At 38.7% G+C, this 16,757-nt stretch overlaps 1 protein-coding gene across 3 annotated transcripts; it reads left to right on the top strand.

Annotated features, from left to right (window-relative positions):
• Nucleotides 1–1,138: 1,138 nt before the first annotated feature.
• flad1 (flavin adenine dinucleotide synthetase 1) lies at nucleotides 1,139–12,739 on the top strand. 3 transcript variants are annotated; one of them, XM_059340240.1, is made up of 12 exons: nucleotides 1,139–1,227; nucleotides 1,326–1,534; nucleotides 3,226–3,318; nucleotides 3,451–3,619; nucleotides 5,136–5,513; nucleotides 7,854–7,967; nucleotides 8,348–8,615; nucleotides 8,964–9,111; nucleotides 9,477–9,575; nucleotides 10,442–10,631; nucleotides 11,664–11,737; nucleotides 12,354–12,739. In XM_059340240.1, exons 3-12 carry the CDS (start codon nucleotides 3,311–3,313, stop codon nucleotides 12,487–12,489), a joined length of 1,584 nt encoding a protein of 527 aa, XP_059196223.1. In that variant the 5' UTR covers nucleotides 1,139–1,227; nucleotides 1,326–1,534; nucleotides 3,226–3,310; the 3' UTR covers nucleotides 12,490–12,739. The 3 variants fall into 3 exon arrangements, with proteins under 3 accessions (XP_059196223.1, XP_059196225.1, XP_059196224.1); XM_059340242.1 differs by lacking the exon at nucleotides 3,226–3,318; XM_059340241.1 differs by lacking the exon at nucleotides 1,326–1,534 and having other exon boundaries at nucleotides 1,151–1,227.
• The last annotated feature ends 4,018 nt before the right edge of the window (nucleotides 12,740–16,757 follow it).

Here is a 16,757-nt window from a genome sequence, read left to right as displayed (position 1 = left end):
GATGTAGTTTGCAGTGCTGGTGAGCTGAAAGGCCTTAGCATTATACAGAGAAGTGTTTCAGTAATTTAGCCTACCCTTGCTGATATAAATGGGGTGAAAACCTACAGTCTATGGTGGAAACAGTGAATAATAAAATAGATGTCCACAAAAAATTGCAACATTCATAGTGCGTGTCCTTCATTCTATGTTGCTTGTGACATTCACTATTTCCCTCGGTCCCGTCATTGCCATCGGCACAGTTTTGATGGATATCACTGCCTAAAGACACTGGCTTTCGCATAAGCTCCATATATTTTTAAAGTAACTAAGAATAGTTTGATGGTGGGAAGAGATTAACCCCTTTGTGTAAGCCATGCCATAAAACAAAAAATATCAACAAGAGATAAAATGTCCTTGAGCTTTTAACTTTACTCCAACAACTTCTGTGTAACTGCTGATATATTATGGCTTACAAGACACTAGAATAGAACAGTGCCACAGTCAGACCTGTGCTTTTGCTTTTCAAAATAAAGTATCCATGAAATATACCTATCTCTACATTATGGAAGCCAGGACATGTTATAAAAACAACAAAAATAAAATACTCACAGTATCCTCAGTCAGACGAAATTCAGACTTTTAGAGTCACAACTATGAAATAGACTATGTGATATACAATAAGAATCGACATGTTATCATATCAACCAATTTAGAACTTATATCAGGATATTATCCTAATTATTACCAATTATCTAATTATTTTTGACTTATTACTTTCCCCAACTTTTCTTTAGTTTTCTTCATTTCCTGCCATCTGCAATGCATTTAAAACACAGAGGAAATATCATATTACATGATACTTCAATGACCAGACAGATAATTATGATATGATTGTTAAAATGGACTGTGGGGGTACTATGTGTGTGAGTTGGCATTCATGCACAAGCCCACCAATGCATTCCCAAGCCAATAAAGCAATTCACTCTTCCACTTGGTTTCAATGTGCAGAGCCTCGGAGCCCCTCTCGCTGTTCGAGACATGCCAACCTGCGCCACCTATAGACAAAAAACCCAACAGCAGCATACAGTCTCAGCTGTGGTGTATTGTTGTCAATCCTCCTCCTGCCAGCAGAGGCAGACGAGTTACAGTAATCTGCTTGATTTGAACAGACGAAGAAGTCGGAGACGTCTTAGAAGGTGTTAGCATTATGCTATCTGAGTGAAGATGGAGTAAAACGCCAACTCACAGGTAAACGGATCATTGTACCGTTCGTGTAGCTAATACGCATGTAACTTATTTCAGCCAAACGATTTATACCGCTCCTCATCGTCTTTTACTGATTCTAGCGCAGCAGGACCATCTGTCAGGAACTTCCGTGTTTATATAAAAAGGCTGGACCTTAGAATAAACATCCGTGAACCTGATTGGATCTCGGACCGTTCTAGAACCCCTTTCTTGTTTGTGATTGGACGGCTAACGGCATGCGTTGTGAGTGACATCAAGCCTCACACGGTTGGTTGGATGCATATGTAACGAGGTCAAATGCAGCTAAGGAGTAAGTTTCCTTTTTATTTAATGAGTTTGTCTCGATATTATAGAATGTTGGATGTATTGTGATTATTCGCAGTATGTGGTGGTGGAGAGAAATTGTCAATATGGACAAAACACAAGCTACTATTAAAGTGTACTCTAATGCTAGTACTTGCTTGCTGCTAGTGCGCCCAACAATGAGTTAAGTAACTTAACCAGCATGGAGACTTGACACATTTATAGTCAGCTCATTTTTTTTAATTTGAGAACATGTCGCTTTGAATGATATTAAGCCATAGTTTTTACGAATGTGCATGTTGAATGACAGTGTAACACAGTAGTATGTGCCTTTAAGTCAATGAAGTAGCATGCTCCCGTTACTCAGTCCATTCTATACAATACAAACAACATTAAGGCTAAACATACTATATAATGTAATATATAATGTAACTACGGGTATGGGTTGTAGCTTTGATGTAACGCAGTCTCTTAGTTAACGTTACCCCACTTGACCGCTGAACGCAACTGGCAGCTGTCCCGTAAACCTTTGAACCTTAATCCACCTCTTCTCAGATCGTTATTATCTTGTCCTCTTCACTGCATTTCCATGAATAACAGGAATTTTGTCTTCATCCCTATTAGCATATTTTATTATCATGCATCAGTTATTTTTGTCTTAAGCAAATTATGTCAAAATGCCATTATTTTTTGGTACAGATCATTTAAAAAAAATTACACCTTTCATATATATATATATATATATATATAATATATATACAATATATATATATATATATATATTAGGGCTGGGCGATATGGACAAAAAGTCATATCCCAATATATTTAGGCTGAATATTGATATACGATGTAGATCCCAATATTTTTTAGCGCAAAGTTAGAGCAAATGTTCAGTCAAAGCCAAATATAACATATCACAAGTGGTTTTATTGAAGCCGTTTATTTAAGTGAACATAAATACTGTATAACAACAGGAGTACCTTTTAAAAAAAAATCAAAGATCCATTAAGTGCACATTTAAATAAAAAAATATCTTAAATAAAAAAAGCCTATGAAATAATATGGGCCAATCTTTTTTCTGAAATAAATATCTTTTTTATGAGAAAAGAAGAACGAACATTACAAAATAACTATGATAAACCCTAGTAAGGGCAGTATTTATATATGAAAGAAAAAATTGAACTATATCGATATATGCGATATGGTCTAATTCCATATCACATTTAAAAATATCGATATATTTTTTATATCGATATATCGCCCAGCCCTATCCATAACTAACATGAATTTTGTCTTCACCCCTATAAGCATATTTTAGTATCATGTATCAGTTCTTTTTGTTGTTTTTTCTAATCGAAATTGCAATAAGGACTTGTGCACCATCCAAATAACAGGTGGTGCAATATTTGTTTAAGGCAAATTATGTCAAAATGCCTTTATTATATATATACACACACACATTTTTATTATTCATTTTAGGAAAATGAGAATAGTGACAACATGAGTGCCCAGTACATGTGCAATACCTCAAATCCAACTCATCATTTCTATGTCAATAAACAACTCTTAAAAAGATATTATTAGTCGGTGCACTGTTAGTGCTGCTAAAATGCAAAAACAATGCTCACACTTCTTTCCCCTTTGTTGTTTTTTTCTTTCTTCCTAATTTGCGCCTTCATATGTATCTTTCCTATTAAGATACTTCGTGGTAGAAGACAAGTTATGAAGGAGCAGAAGGCTGAACTGTTATGAAACATTTTGGGATACGGCATATGGATTCTTCATGTTGACGTAAGATTCCAAATTATCTTTAGAAGAAACCGGGGAGATTTGTGCCTTTGGTCAGGGAGCAAAAAGAGCATACATGCATAAAGTTCAAATGCTTTATGAACACTGTGCTGAGCATTTTTCTTTGTCTTCTAGCCTTGCTTTTCCCAAACTGAGTCGAACGGTGGTGCGTGTGACGAGATTGGCAGCTCAGCTCTCCAAAGCAGCCATGTCTACAAACCACCCGGACTCCAGTCCGTCCTCTGCAGCCAAAGGGGATGCTCCCACTGCAGCTATTCTCATCATTGGAGATGAGATACTCAAGGTGATTTAGTGTCAATTTTTCAGCTGTATTTCTATGACTGACAGCATTCCACTGGAAATCCTTGGAAGTTTGCAGATTTGAGAAACATGTAATAATCCCTCACTTTCTTTCTAATAAATCTGTGCATTTGAAAGTATAATTTTATTAATATATACATTCTAACATGACACCCTAACACATCAGTGTGTCTCCACTCTCTGGACCGCTATGCAGTCCGGGATCCACGCTGTATATCCCCCAGGAAAACCCTGTGATGGTTACTTGATGTGGCAGCAGTGCTTGGTTTAAAAATGACAAGTTCACCACTATTTCTTGACTTGACATGATCATGATTTAAACATAAGGCTTTGATTTTGGCCAATGTCATGCCTCGGCCTCAAAACATGCTCAGTGAAAGTCATTGAATTTCATCAAGTGAGACCTTGGAGCCATCGTTAAGGCAAGGCAAGGCAAGTTTATTTGTATAGCACAATTCAACACAAGGTAATTCAAAGTGCTTTACATACACATTAAAAACAGCAAGACATAATTGAAAACAGTAAAAACAGTCAATTAAAACAGGGAAATAGAAATAAAAATATAAACAGGATAAAATAAGATACAGCAGGATTAAAAAAAAGAGATAAAATAATAAAAAGCACAAGTCAAACATTGTGTAGTTAAAAAGTAAGGGCAGTACACTGTAAAAAATGTTTGTAGAAATGACAGTAAAACACTGTCAAATTGCATCAGAAATAGGTCGTAAAATTGAACATTGTACATCACCGTAGTAGATACTTTTAATTACTGTAAATCAAAGAATAGCATACAACTTTAAATTCTACTGTCATAAACTGTAGAAAACACACAGTTGTGCTGTAAAAATAAATTATTTTCATGTAAAATGAATGGAGAAATACCATGATGACACAATTATCCTGAAAGTAATGGGATTATTCAGTATAAATTACAGTTTTTTTGCTGATATTTACATTTACATACGCTCACTGTATTTCTTACGGTGAAGTTCTGGCAACCACAGCTGCCGGTATTTTACCGTAAATTAAACAGATTTTTTTTTACAGTGTAGAGTAGAGCAGATAAGTGTTAAAGTTAAGAGTACGCTGCAGTAAACAATAGTGTTTTTAGTCCTGATTTAAAGGAGCTGACCTCAGATCTACAGGTAGTTTGTTCCACAGGTGAGGAGCAGAATAACTGAAAGCTGCCTCACCCCGCTTAGTTCTTGTTTTTGGAACACGCAACAAGCCAGTTCCAGATGACCTGAGGGGTCTGGATGCTTCATAGAGAGGGAGCAGATCAAGCATGTCATTTGGTCCGAGACCATTCAATGCTTTGTAGACCAGCAGTAAGATTTTAAAATCTATCCTCTGACTCACAGGAAGCCAGTGTAGTGATTTAAGGACCGGTGTAATATGGTCCAGTTTCCTGGTGTTAAGTCTTTGAATATAATGTTCAAAGTGAGGGTGGAAACACTGGATTGGAACTAAATGTCTCTTTTTCGTCCTTCGTCTTTCAGGGTCACACACGGGACACAAACAGTGCTTTTTTGTTACGAGCACTAAGGAGGCTTGGAGTGTCTGTGCAGCGCATAACAGTCGTACCAGACGTGCAGGAGATCATTGCCAGAGAGGTGGCCCTCCTCTCCTCTCAGTATACACACCTCATCACCTCAGGGGGCATAGGCCCCACCCATGATGACGTCACCTTAGAAAGCGTTGCCATGGCTTTCGGAGAGGAGCTGTACCCCAACCCTGAGCTCACCAAGCTGGTAGAGGAATTCTTTGGGGTGACGGATAAGAACAGTGCTGCTATGAAGCTGGCCATGCTGCCACGCTCAGCCAACCTCAACTATGGAACTGACCCTCAGACCGGACAGCTGCAGCGTTACCCACTGGTGAGTGAAGGCGTGAGGGCAGGATTAGCTTCATTCTTTCATCAAGCTGCAGTTGTTAACCCATTAAGGCCTAAAGCGCCTGGAAAAAAATGCCTGGAAAACCTATGGGCGATTTTCAAATGACCCCCTAAAACCTGAAGTTTTTCTGGAAATTCAACACCTACTAAATAATAGATTTTTCAGCCTCTGTAGCAGATAAAAATTAAATTCAAAAAGTATTTGAGAGCTTATACCCGTGGCTTTCATTAGAAGTTGAGTTTATTTGTCCAAACCTTCAATACAAATTTTTAAAAAATCAACAAACTCAGCAAATGTTACATTTGACTGAATAAAAAAATCCGATGCATATTACTAATACATGCCCATTAGCAAGATGCAAACATGATATGACCACTGGAAGAACAAGACGTAGTTCTCATTAGCCCACTCTAATAATAATTAAAAAAATATCATAATAATAATAATAAATAATAATAATACATTTTATATATTGCACTTTTCAGGGTACTCAACGACGCATAAAGTAATATAAGACATAAACAGTCATGATTTATTTTATCATCGTCACAATCAATTAGCCTATTATTATTATTAATATTAATATATTATTAATAATATTATTATTATCTCCAGATGGCCACAAATCTGTCTGTTCTTCGGTGAAAATATGTCGTCTAAAAACATATTCCTCATCCATAAATGCCGGTCGATTGGTTCCGAGGGTTCAAAGTCCGGATCAGCAATAAAATGATCGGTGCTGTTTTCATCAGATCTCTTCCGTCACTTCCTGCTGAGCTCCTCCGCTATAGTCGTCTTCCTCCATGATTTAAAAGTTCTGGAAAAGTCCCATGATGCATTGCGACACTCCCGCATGTATTCTGATCATGATTCTGATGCATTTCATTGGCCAAGAGACCGAAAATAGGTGGAAAAAAATACAAATACTACAAAATGACATATCCGCTGTCCCGGCCTTAATGGTAGAGTGACGCAACAGCGCTCCCGGTTTCAATGGTAGAAATGTGGTAATGCTTTCCCGGCGTCAATGGGTTAAATGCTGGACCATGTTGTCATTAAACACTAAATTAGGACAAAAAATCCTAGGCTATAAAGGATCACCACCCTACTGACAGACTGCCTGCACCCTTTTGTTAAAACGTCCCAAATATCTGCTGTGCTGTGTGTATTACCTTTTCAGCAGGCTTTTTTTTTGGTGGGGGGGGGGGGCAAACAAAACGTGTTTAGCTGACACAACTCTCAAGATGTTCACTCTCACAGTCACATAATGTTCTGTCTGTTCAATGCTGTTCTGGGGTTATTTTAGAAGACAGATTGCAACATCTACTGCTTAGCAGAGACTGCGGGAGAGAAAGACAGCTTCACAATGGGCAAAATTATATTGAACATTTACAGAAACAGCAGTGTACGGAATATAAGGCTGCAAGTGTTTGTGTTGCAGATCTGAAATTGAAAACAGGGAAAAGGTTGCACATCGATTTCAGAGACAGGGTAGGAGAGGGACGATCAAAAATGCAAAGAAGACTACCGCACTCTGTCTAAGACAATTGTTACAACTGTAAAATAACGTTTTCACATCAGTGCATATGAGTCGGGCTCTAATAAAAGCTTGACAGGCAAAAAAACTGTAGTAACAATGAGGACACTGAGGTTAATTTGAAGATCTTAGTACTGCTGGATGCTCCTGATGACTAGCCTGGGTATACCAAGGCAGCATAGTGTCCATGGGTGATTCTTAGCTCTGCTTTTGGTATCCAATCACAGAACGGGGAGGGTCGGCAAGACGATGATGCCTACTATTCGACAGAAGGAAGCTTGTAGTTTTCTTACGGATCCAACATGGCTGCAGCAGACGCTAAGCTCTCTTTGGATCTAGCTGTAGACAGTGTTCTAGATAGTTTAGAGCAAAAGTTTATTTTAAAAGAAGAACAACATTTGGCTTTACACTCCTTTATCGCCACCTAAAAGGATGTTTTAGTCTTGCTTCCAACAGGAACAGCAAAAGCCTAATCTAACAACTAGCCCCATGAGTAACTAAGCTAACCGGGTTTAGCGAGACCCCGGTCGCTGTCTGGTATAATTGATACGATTGGCTAAGAGCTACATACAGACGATTATGCGCCCAATAAACGGCTCTGGATGATCGTAAACCACGCCTCCTCTACGGAGAAATGAATAGGTGGTCTCCAGACTATATCTCATTTGTGATATAGTCTGGTGTTAGCCAGGCTACCTGATGACAGGAACAAACACAGAATCATGGAATCTGTAGGTTTAGTAATATAACCTTTCACTTTATAACGTGTCCACCTTGTTTCCCAGGTGAATGTGCGTAATGTGTACATCTTTCCTGGGGTCCCGCTTCTGATGGAGAGAGCTTTCACTGGGGTGGAGCACCTCTTTGCTGCTTCGGGGACCACTTTTCACACCCGTGAGGTAACACCATGAACACACCTATCATCTACAAACCCGCCTGAAACCTATTTATTCTCCTTGGCGTTCAGTCCCAGCTAGGCAAGAATCCTTGGCTTTCTTTTTTACTTTTTTTTACCCTTTATTTGTCTTTTTTATCTCTAACTCTGTTTTGGATTGAGCTTTTATTACAATTTTATTCTATTTTATTTTATTGTTTTATTGTTTTTAGTATTTTATTGTTTTTCGTTGTTTTTATTTATACCTATTTGTGTATGATGTATTCTATTTTAATAACTGTACAGCACTTTGGTCAACTGAGGTTGTTTTTTAAATGTGCTCCATAAATAAACTTTGACTTGACTTGAATTCTGTGTTCTGACAACCAAAAATCTTTGCATCAGGTGTATGTGGATGCAGATGAAACAGATATCGCCCACGTGCTGACCAGACTGCAGGCTGTCTGGGGCCGGAAGGTGGCTCTCGGTTCCTACCCCGACTGGCTGAGCAACTATCACAGAGTCAGGCTGGTCCTGGACTCGGATGGCCAGGAGGACGTGGAGAAAGCCCGGGCGGAGCTGGTCGACCAACTGCCCAAGGGTAGCGTGGTTCCGTTAGTCACTGACCCGGTGTCCATCGCCCCTGCTGAGGTGTACCGACTGTCCAACAGCGGTGAGAAGGAGAAAGAGGGCAGAGGAGGGTGGAATGTGGTTGTTAAACTAAGTCAACTTAATATAAAGTGAATATTGCAGAGAACTCGTATACTTTACACAGGCACTGGGACCAATAAAGGAAGCAAAACGATTAAAGTAATTATCACTGTAAAATCATCTTGAGTTATAAAAAGGAATATAACTGACATGAGACTGAACAGAGAATAGCATCAATAAGATATGGACAAGCTGATATTTTTTTACTCTAAATGTGAAATAAGAATGAGGGATAATTTATATTAGAACTAACAAAGTTTGACTGCATCGGCTGTAAAACACGTCTCCCGGTGTATTTCCTTCCCTGCAGGCACACCTCTGGGGGAGAAAGTTACGTCTGCACTTAAAACGATAGAAGCTGCACTGGATCAGTATTCGACAGAGCAAGTCTGCGTCGGCTTCAACGGAGGCAAAGACTGCACAGCGCTGCTCCATCTCTACCACGCTGCACTGAAACGGTAGGAGGAGGGGAGAGGACGGGGTGAGACAATTAGAACATTTAGGGGCAGGGATGATTTAATCAGGACAAAACAAATGACCTGAGAGAGAAGAGATGAAAGAGAGGCAAATGAAAAACATAATGATACCACTTCTGCACAGCGGGGCATCACTGTAAGAAGTAAGTGAAGAAGAAAATTAGTTTTGCGGCAACTAGACTGAGAAAAATCTTGGACAAGGGAGACTAGTGTTTGGACTTTTCTTGACCTGTGTTGGACAGATACGGGAGATAGTGGTGAGAGTAAACATCTAATCTTTTCTGTGCCTCTCGTAATTACCTCCTTTTTTTTGTTGTTGTCCCATGTCTCTCCTCCACCACTCTCAGGCGATATCCAGATGGAAAAGACAAGGTGAAAGCCCTTTATATCCGTATCGTCTCTCCATTCCCAGAAATGGAGAGATTTCTTCAAGACACAATAAAAAGGTAATAGACACATATCGGTTGTTTGTTTTTGGCAGATTTATATATTTAATTATAGTTTTACTTAACAAAAGTCAGCAGCTGTTACCAGTCCAAATATCTGTGTATTAAAGGGATAGTTGGGGTTACATGAGTGGTACTAGCTTCTACCTAAATCTACTGTAGGTAATACACTGACTAATATGATAAGTACGTCATACAGTTGTACAACTGCACAAAAAGGCTGAACTATACCTTTAAGGCTCTCTTGTCAACAAAAGTGTCATAACTCTGTATGTTGCAGTTCTTTTAAATCAAGACTGAAGACTTTTCTGTTTGCCACTGCCTTTACTGCACTGTAACTTTTATTCCTTTGATATTTGATATTTTAAAAAATATAATTTATCAGCTCGCTTTCAATTTTAAAATGTTATATTCTAATCTTTTATATTTTCTACATTTCAGAATAGATTCAGAGACTCCTCTCGTTTAGGGATATGAGTAGAGAATTTGATTTTAGTCTTACATTTTTAAATTTGAATGTCATTTTATATATATCTCTTTTGAATGCTTTTAATGTTTTGTGTAAAGCACTTTTTTTTTTTTTATCTTTATTGATAATTAAGGAACATTACAATCATGAGGTCAGACAAAAAGGGATTTCAAGAAACAAACAAATCTCATGAAACAAAGAACTAATCAGGAGAAATAGTCGTAAAAAATAAAATAAATAAAAAGAATAATAAAAAGAAAAGAAAAAGTGGTACATACATTGATCATGCAGAAATATGAGGTACAATTGTGTAAAGCACTTAAAGAATGGCCCTGTTGTTGAAATGCAAATAAACTTGCCTTCAGAAACTCATCATTTATTGCTGTGTCTCCCTCAGATATGACTTGGACCTGTTCTCTGTGGAGGGCAGTATACGGCAGGCGCTGAACGACGTGCAGGAGAGGAGACCAGAGCTGAAAGCTGTCCTTATGGGGACCAGGAGGAGTGACCCCTACTCACACACACTCACAGCCATGTGTCCCACTGACCCCGGCTGGCCAGACTACATGAGAGTCAACCCTTTACTAGTGAGACAAACACACAAATGACAAATGAGATTTAATGGTTCATTATGTTTCTCTGTTATTGTAGTTTTACTATATTTGGTACAAAGCACAATCATGTAAGAAGTCTGGCAGCACCCACTTGGAAAAAATAATGCAACCACAACACAAGTTAAAGTTAAGTAACAGTTACACATGATTTTTTTTCCTTAAGAGCACCTGCAGACATTCATTATAAAAATAAAAACCAAGCAGCCCTTCACTATCCCCACTTCTTAAAGCCACAGTGCACATAGTGCTGCAGGACAAAACTGCTTTTTGACTGGTAATACAAATCTGTTTTCACTGCTCCAGCCAGGCAATTTCCCTTTGTTACACTTAATGTCATTTGTCATCTTGACTGAAGTTTCAGAGTGCAGATCTACAGGGTGTGAACAAAATATCACAGCACCTGCACAGTTTAATGCAATTCAACAGCCCTGTGGTAATACTGCATTTGTGAGGCTTTAAATGATGTTATGAATATTTTGCCCCCTTTACACGCACACAAATACCTGGTCATTCCTGTATGATATAATGATATCGAATATAACAACAAAAACAAACCGGTGATGCGAGTCAACACCCATGTGACATCATCAACAAATATCAACATTAAAGCTTCACATTACAGAAATTACTGCACATCTGTTGTGTTGGAGTGAATTACATTGTGCAGGTTTTAATGACATTTACGGGTCCATCTTTTGTCGACGGCATCCTCTAATGTTTCTGTTCTTTCATCTGCTCAGGCTGACTGAAGAAGATAAGCTCTGTTTTATTTTAGATTTGCTAATGCATTCATAAACGGCAAATACTTTTAGAATGGCTGTTAACGATCTTACTCTGACAGCCGCAACGATACATGTGATGAATACAGCAGAAGCACGCCATCTGACCTAATTCTACGGTCATTTATGTACCCTTCATCACAAAGGGGACCACAGAGGATTAGATCCCCTCACTAATCATGAATCGACCACAAACCAATTACATTTGTCTTCCAACACTCCGCAGGACTGGACGTATCATGACATCTGGTCGTTCTTGAGGACGTTATACGTGCCGTACTGTATTCTCTATGATAAAGGGTAAGAATACATTCAATCCTGAACACTTTCTGTCAGTGGCGGTTCTACACAGGGGCTGACAGGGGCCACTGCCCCTGTGAAGAAGCTCTTGGCCCCTGCTGTGGCCCCTGTGTCAAATTAATAATAGAATGATCAATTTATAACAATGAACAACAGAACAATTATTTACCTAGAACCCAGAATGTGTACAATGTATAATAATTTCATTGTGCAATAAAACCTTGTGTATTATATATATATATATATATATATATATATATATATATATATAAAGATCATTCTCACTGGACTACACTTTTTAAAAAAAGTAATTGTGCATACAAATGAGAAATGTCATTGTTGTACAAAAACAATTGTTTCAATCAGTGAATTTATATCTTCCAAATAAGCTTAAATTAGATTTTTAAATAAATAAAGCTAAAATAAAGGTTTTGAATGCTTGAATATCATCTCTGCCATTTTTTAAATGTGCCCCTCTGATGAAACACTGGCCCCTCCTTGGCCCCCACAGTAAAACTGGTCTAGAACCGCCACTGCTTTCTGTATCCTCCATTATTCACAACATCACGGCTGAAGGGCAGAATTCTTGCTTTTGAACGTCTGTGTTGACCTGCAGGTACACCTCACTGGGCAGCATGGACAACACGCATCGTAACGCTTCCCTGCAGATGGTAGATGGGAGGGGGGTGACCAGGTACAAGGCGGCCCACCTCCTGGAGAACGAAGAAGAGGAGCGAAACTCTCGTGCCTGATGTAGAATCACTTCTCACCGTGTCACCTGTTGCTGATGGAGCAATTTCTTTCTTTTGTAGAACTCAGGTCCACCCCTGCACATAACTCAAAACTAATAATCCTCTCCATGTGATCATTTGTGGATTCTCGGCAGAATGAGACGTAAAGGAAGTCGGCGTGTGTGAGTGCTATTTGTTTATACATGTGAGTTTCAGCCCAAAGTAATGGCTCTCTGTGCTGTTGAATAAAACATCAATCTGTGTCATCTTTTCCCATTGTCATGTTACTATTTTAAGCAGAGGCTCACATACAGATGGCAGCATGCAGAGCTTTCAATATTGCTGCTGATTTATTTTATTCATGAATCCATTTGTCTTATTTCTACATCCAATAAAAACAAAAAGACAGCCTCTATCAAAATGTATTAGTGAATAATGTGAAAAGGTTTTCCGTCAAGGTGAGAAAATTCAGCTTTCAGAGACTCTGTGCAGCAGCCTGGACAGACTGACTGAAGGTCAACCTCATATTGACTCATCTGTGTCTCGCTGAATATCCATATTTGCAGACTGCAGCTTATTTAACTGGGAAACCTGCTCTCTGATGCTGCAGTTCTCTTTGAGCACCTCACGGGCGCGTTGTTCTCACTTTTTTCCATTTAGCACACGTGATTACAATAAATTACCTTCTCTGTTTCCAGACATGATTGAATCCAGGCTCATCGATCCGCGCTCTCTCTCTCCCCGCCTGGAGATTAGTCAACGCCGCGCAGCGAGGATCGATACCGGCCGATCTAATAAAGCGGGTCGCTTACGAGGCCACCGCGGGGTAGCACACACTGTTACACCAGCAATTACCACCTCCAGCCCGGCCCCCCATACTCCCTAACTTATCTGTCCGGGCTTCACGGCTTGCTTGATTTATTAATAATAACAGTAATAAAAGAAACAATGAGCAGAGGCTTCATAATCACAGCAGAAATGTAATGATGTGTGCGGTAAAAACACCGGGACATTGTCTGGAATGATGATATTTCTGTGGAAGAAAATTATACTCTTATAGACTTCCAATGTGTCTGAAGTGGGCTCCCTGTATGTGACTCCAACTTTGCCCTACTTACAGGGACTAATTACTGTATAATTGATATAATGGATAAAGACTAATATTGCTGTAATGCAATTTCATTGATATATGTAGTACACTTAGGCTATAATATGTTACTTTGCTTAATACATGCCACTTTTAGAAAAATACCTAAAGATTGTACTTAAGTACAGTATTTGAGTACTACACTGGCCCTTCTACTTTACATTTACATTTAAGAGGGCAATAAACTTTTTAGTCCAATAAATGTATCTAGCAGCTAGCTTACAGGGACTAATTACTGTATAAGTAATATAATGGATTAAGACTGCCTTTATAGACTAATATTGCTGTAATGCAATTTCATTGATATATGTAGTACACTTAGGCTATAATATGTCACTTTGCTTAAATACATGCCACTTAAAAAAAAATTACATAAATATTGTACCTAATGATTGTATTAGAGTGCAGTAGGCTACTTGAGCACTACTAACCACTGCCCTTCTACTTCACTACATTTAAGAGGGCAATAAAGTTTTTAGTCCAATAAATGTATCTAGCAGCTATGGTCATGAGTTAAGCCTAATATCTAGATAGCTTTACAGTGTTTTGACATCACCACCTTACAGAAGTCCTGATAGCACTTTTAAAGGCACAGTTTCTGAGTACAGGCTGTGGGCTTCTCTTGCTGGAGGATTTTAATATCCACAGAGCAACATTTAAAAAGCAACAAGAGCTGCTTTTAACCTAAAAAAAACACATGGAAATCTCACAGTTTAAATTATATATATATATATATATATATATATATATATATATATATATATATATATATATATATATATACATATATATATATATATACACATATATATATATATACATATATATATATATATATATATATATATATAAATTGAACCGTTTAAGATTAAACTACAAAAAGTCCTGTCTGATTTAAGTCCCTTGTCACATTTGAGATATCTATGATACATCAGCAACTCAGCTCAAAGAGCAGTTTCCCCTATAAACTTTTCAGAGTTACGTTTAAGTAACTCTTCAGGGTCCAAATAAGTAGAAGTAGCCATTATTAATTGCCTTATTTTAATTTTAAAAAGGCATTGAGGAATTTTTTTTTTAAATAATACAAAAAAATAACAGATTTGTGCAGCAGAACCTTCATTTTTCTTTCATTTCAGGACCCCAAATATATATTTTTAAACCAGCTCCACCTCGACCTGCTCCAGCAGTTGTGAATACGTCTCCCTCTGCTGCATTTGCTACCGCTACAGAGATACCATGGAGCTAAATGAATCTTGACATTCGTATGAAAGCTCTCTAAAGTGTATTACCTTTTGTTCAGCTGTCTTCAACAGTTCTATCTTCATCCTCTTCCAGTTGTCACTCCATCACTCTCACTCACCTGTTTCATCCTTCACTACTGTATTCAGCCACCACCTACTGTAGTCGTCACACCACTTCCTTCCTCGCTGCCTCCCTGTGTATTATTATAAATCTGGATTCTTCTTCACTCCTTGATGTTTAAATTTTGACCCGGAAGACTGAGCCAGAAAAACATCTTGGGTGACATAGTGGGAGGATATGGGTATTGACTAGGGTCAATATTTTTTTTTATGTGTGTGTGGTCCTTAACTGCATATTTATGAATATCTTATTTGTTAATTTCACACTGCTGTGCTTTTGAAACAGGGTCTGTTTGAAACCTACAAAACTGCAAACAAAACACTCTTGAAATTCCCGATACAGCAACTTTTGTGTCATTTGAGATGAAGTGGGACAAGCAGGAATACAAAAAAGTGGCTATTTCTTTTTCCTCCTGTCCTGTGCATATTTAAACTTAATTGGCTCTCCAAAGACAGACTCTAGGTCGGCTGGAGCAAGTATGATCACAGCAGCCACTAAAGGTGATGTGAGGATAAGAAGAACCGGGCTGATCAGAGTTCCCCTCGTCATTAGGACCGTAATTCTGCTGAAACACCCCAGTGTTTTTCTCCAAATCTCCCAGTTGGGACTCTAATGTATAACAGGATCCACAGCTAACAGTGTGTGTGATATGGACTCAGCACGACTTTGTACAAAAACATGCGACACGCTTTGATATCAGAGTGAACTATCCATTTCAGATGCTCAGATGCGAGCCTGCCTTGGTGACTGCGATGCTTTTCTCTAAAGGAATACGTTCCTAATCCAATTCCTCAGCAGTTCCTGCGGTGTAAAACGAGACTTGAAGCAGCATGAGACAGCAATTCAGGCGATGTCCTAGGAGGGATGCTTAACACCGAGGATGAATAGACACTCCGTTGTCAGAAAGCATCAGGAGAGAAGGGAGACCTTTGAGTCTATGCAAATTACCAACCCATCTGCATGTAAAGTCAACCGACCAGAACACGGGAAATAGGATGTTCAGTATCAAAGTGTCACACATTAAAAGTGGATGAAAGTGAGAGAAAGAAAGGGAGAAAGCGGGAGGGAGAATGAGGAAGGAGGCTGCTTTGCTTTGCTTTTGCTGCCACGTGAAGTGTGACTGACTTCAGCTCGTTTGTGCCTGGTTTTGGTGTTTTTCAAATAAAAGCCGGTCTCATAATCCTGAGTTTGTCACAGCTCGCAGTCCGGTACACAGAACCAAGACCCCCTGCTCGCCGCCGCACACATGGGATGCATTTAGAAATGCCTTTCACACAGCGAGCTCACTTTAATGTAAAGGCCCAGGGTCTGTGAAGCTTCCACCAGCACGCTGCAAACTGATGAGAAAAAATCTGCTCAGCTCAACTCAACTGGAGCTCATTTGCACTCGACAGCCATAACTTAAACATGGTGCAGGGTGTTAGAGAGATGAGAGATGCTTAACACTAGAAAGGCCCAGCCAATGTCAACTGATTCCTGTTTTTGAGATTATAGGGCTGCATCCTGGAAGTCATGCCATGACTTTTTCTGATGCTAAATATCCAAAATCAGGCATGGAAATAATATTTATGTCTGTTTTCCTCTTTCAGATGACATCTTGTTCATCTTTTTAGTAATAAAAGTTACCATTTGCAATGTTTTCAGAGTGTCCTTGGGTTTCTCTTTTGCACAAAATGTGAAATGAATGGATTTGGATGATTTATTCATAGTTTGTATACTTGTCAATATATCTTTTGACAAGTGTTTTTGCTTGATCCTAACGCCAAAGCTTGTGTTTTTA

Source organism: Centropristis striata, chromosome 8 (assembly GCF_030273125.1).
Source record: "Centropristis striata isolate RG_2023a ecotype Rhode Island chromosome 8, C.striata_1.0, whole genome shotgun sequence".
Lineage (NCBI taxonomy): Eukaryota > Metazoa > Chordata > Actinopteri > Perciformes > Serranidae > Centropristis > Centropristis striata.
Note: the sequence above shows the minus strand (reverse complement) of the source record. Positions and strands in the feature narration are given on the sequence as shown.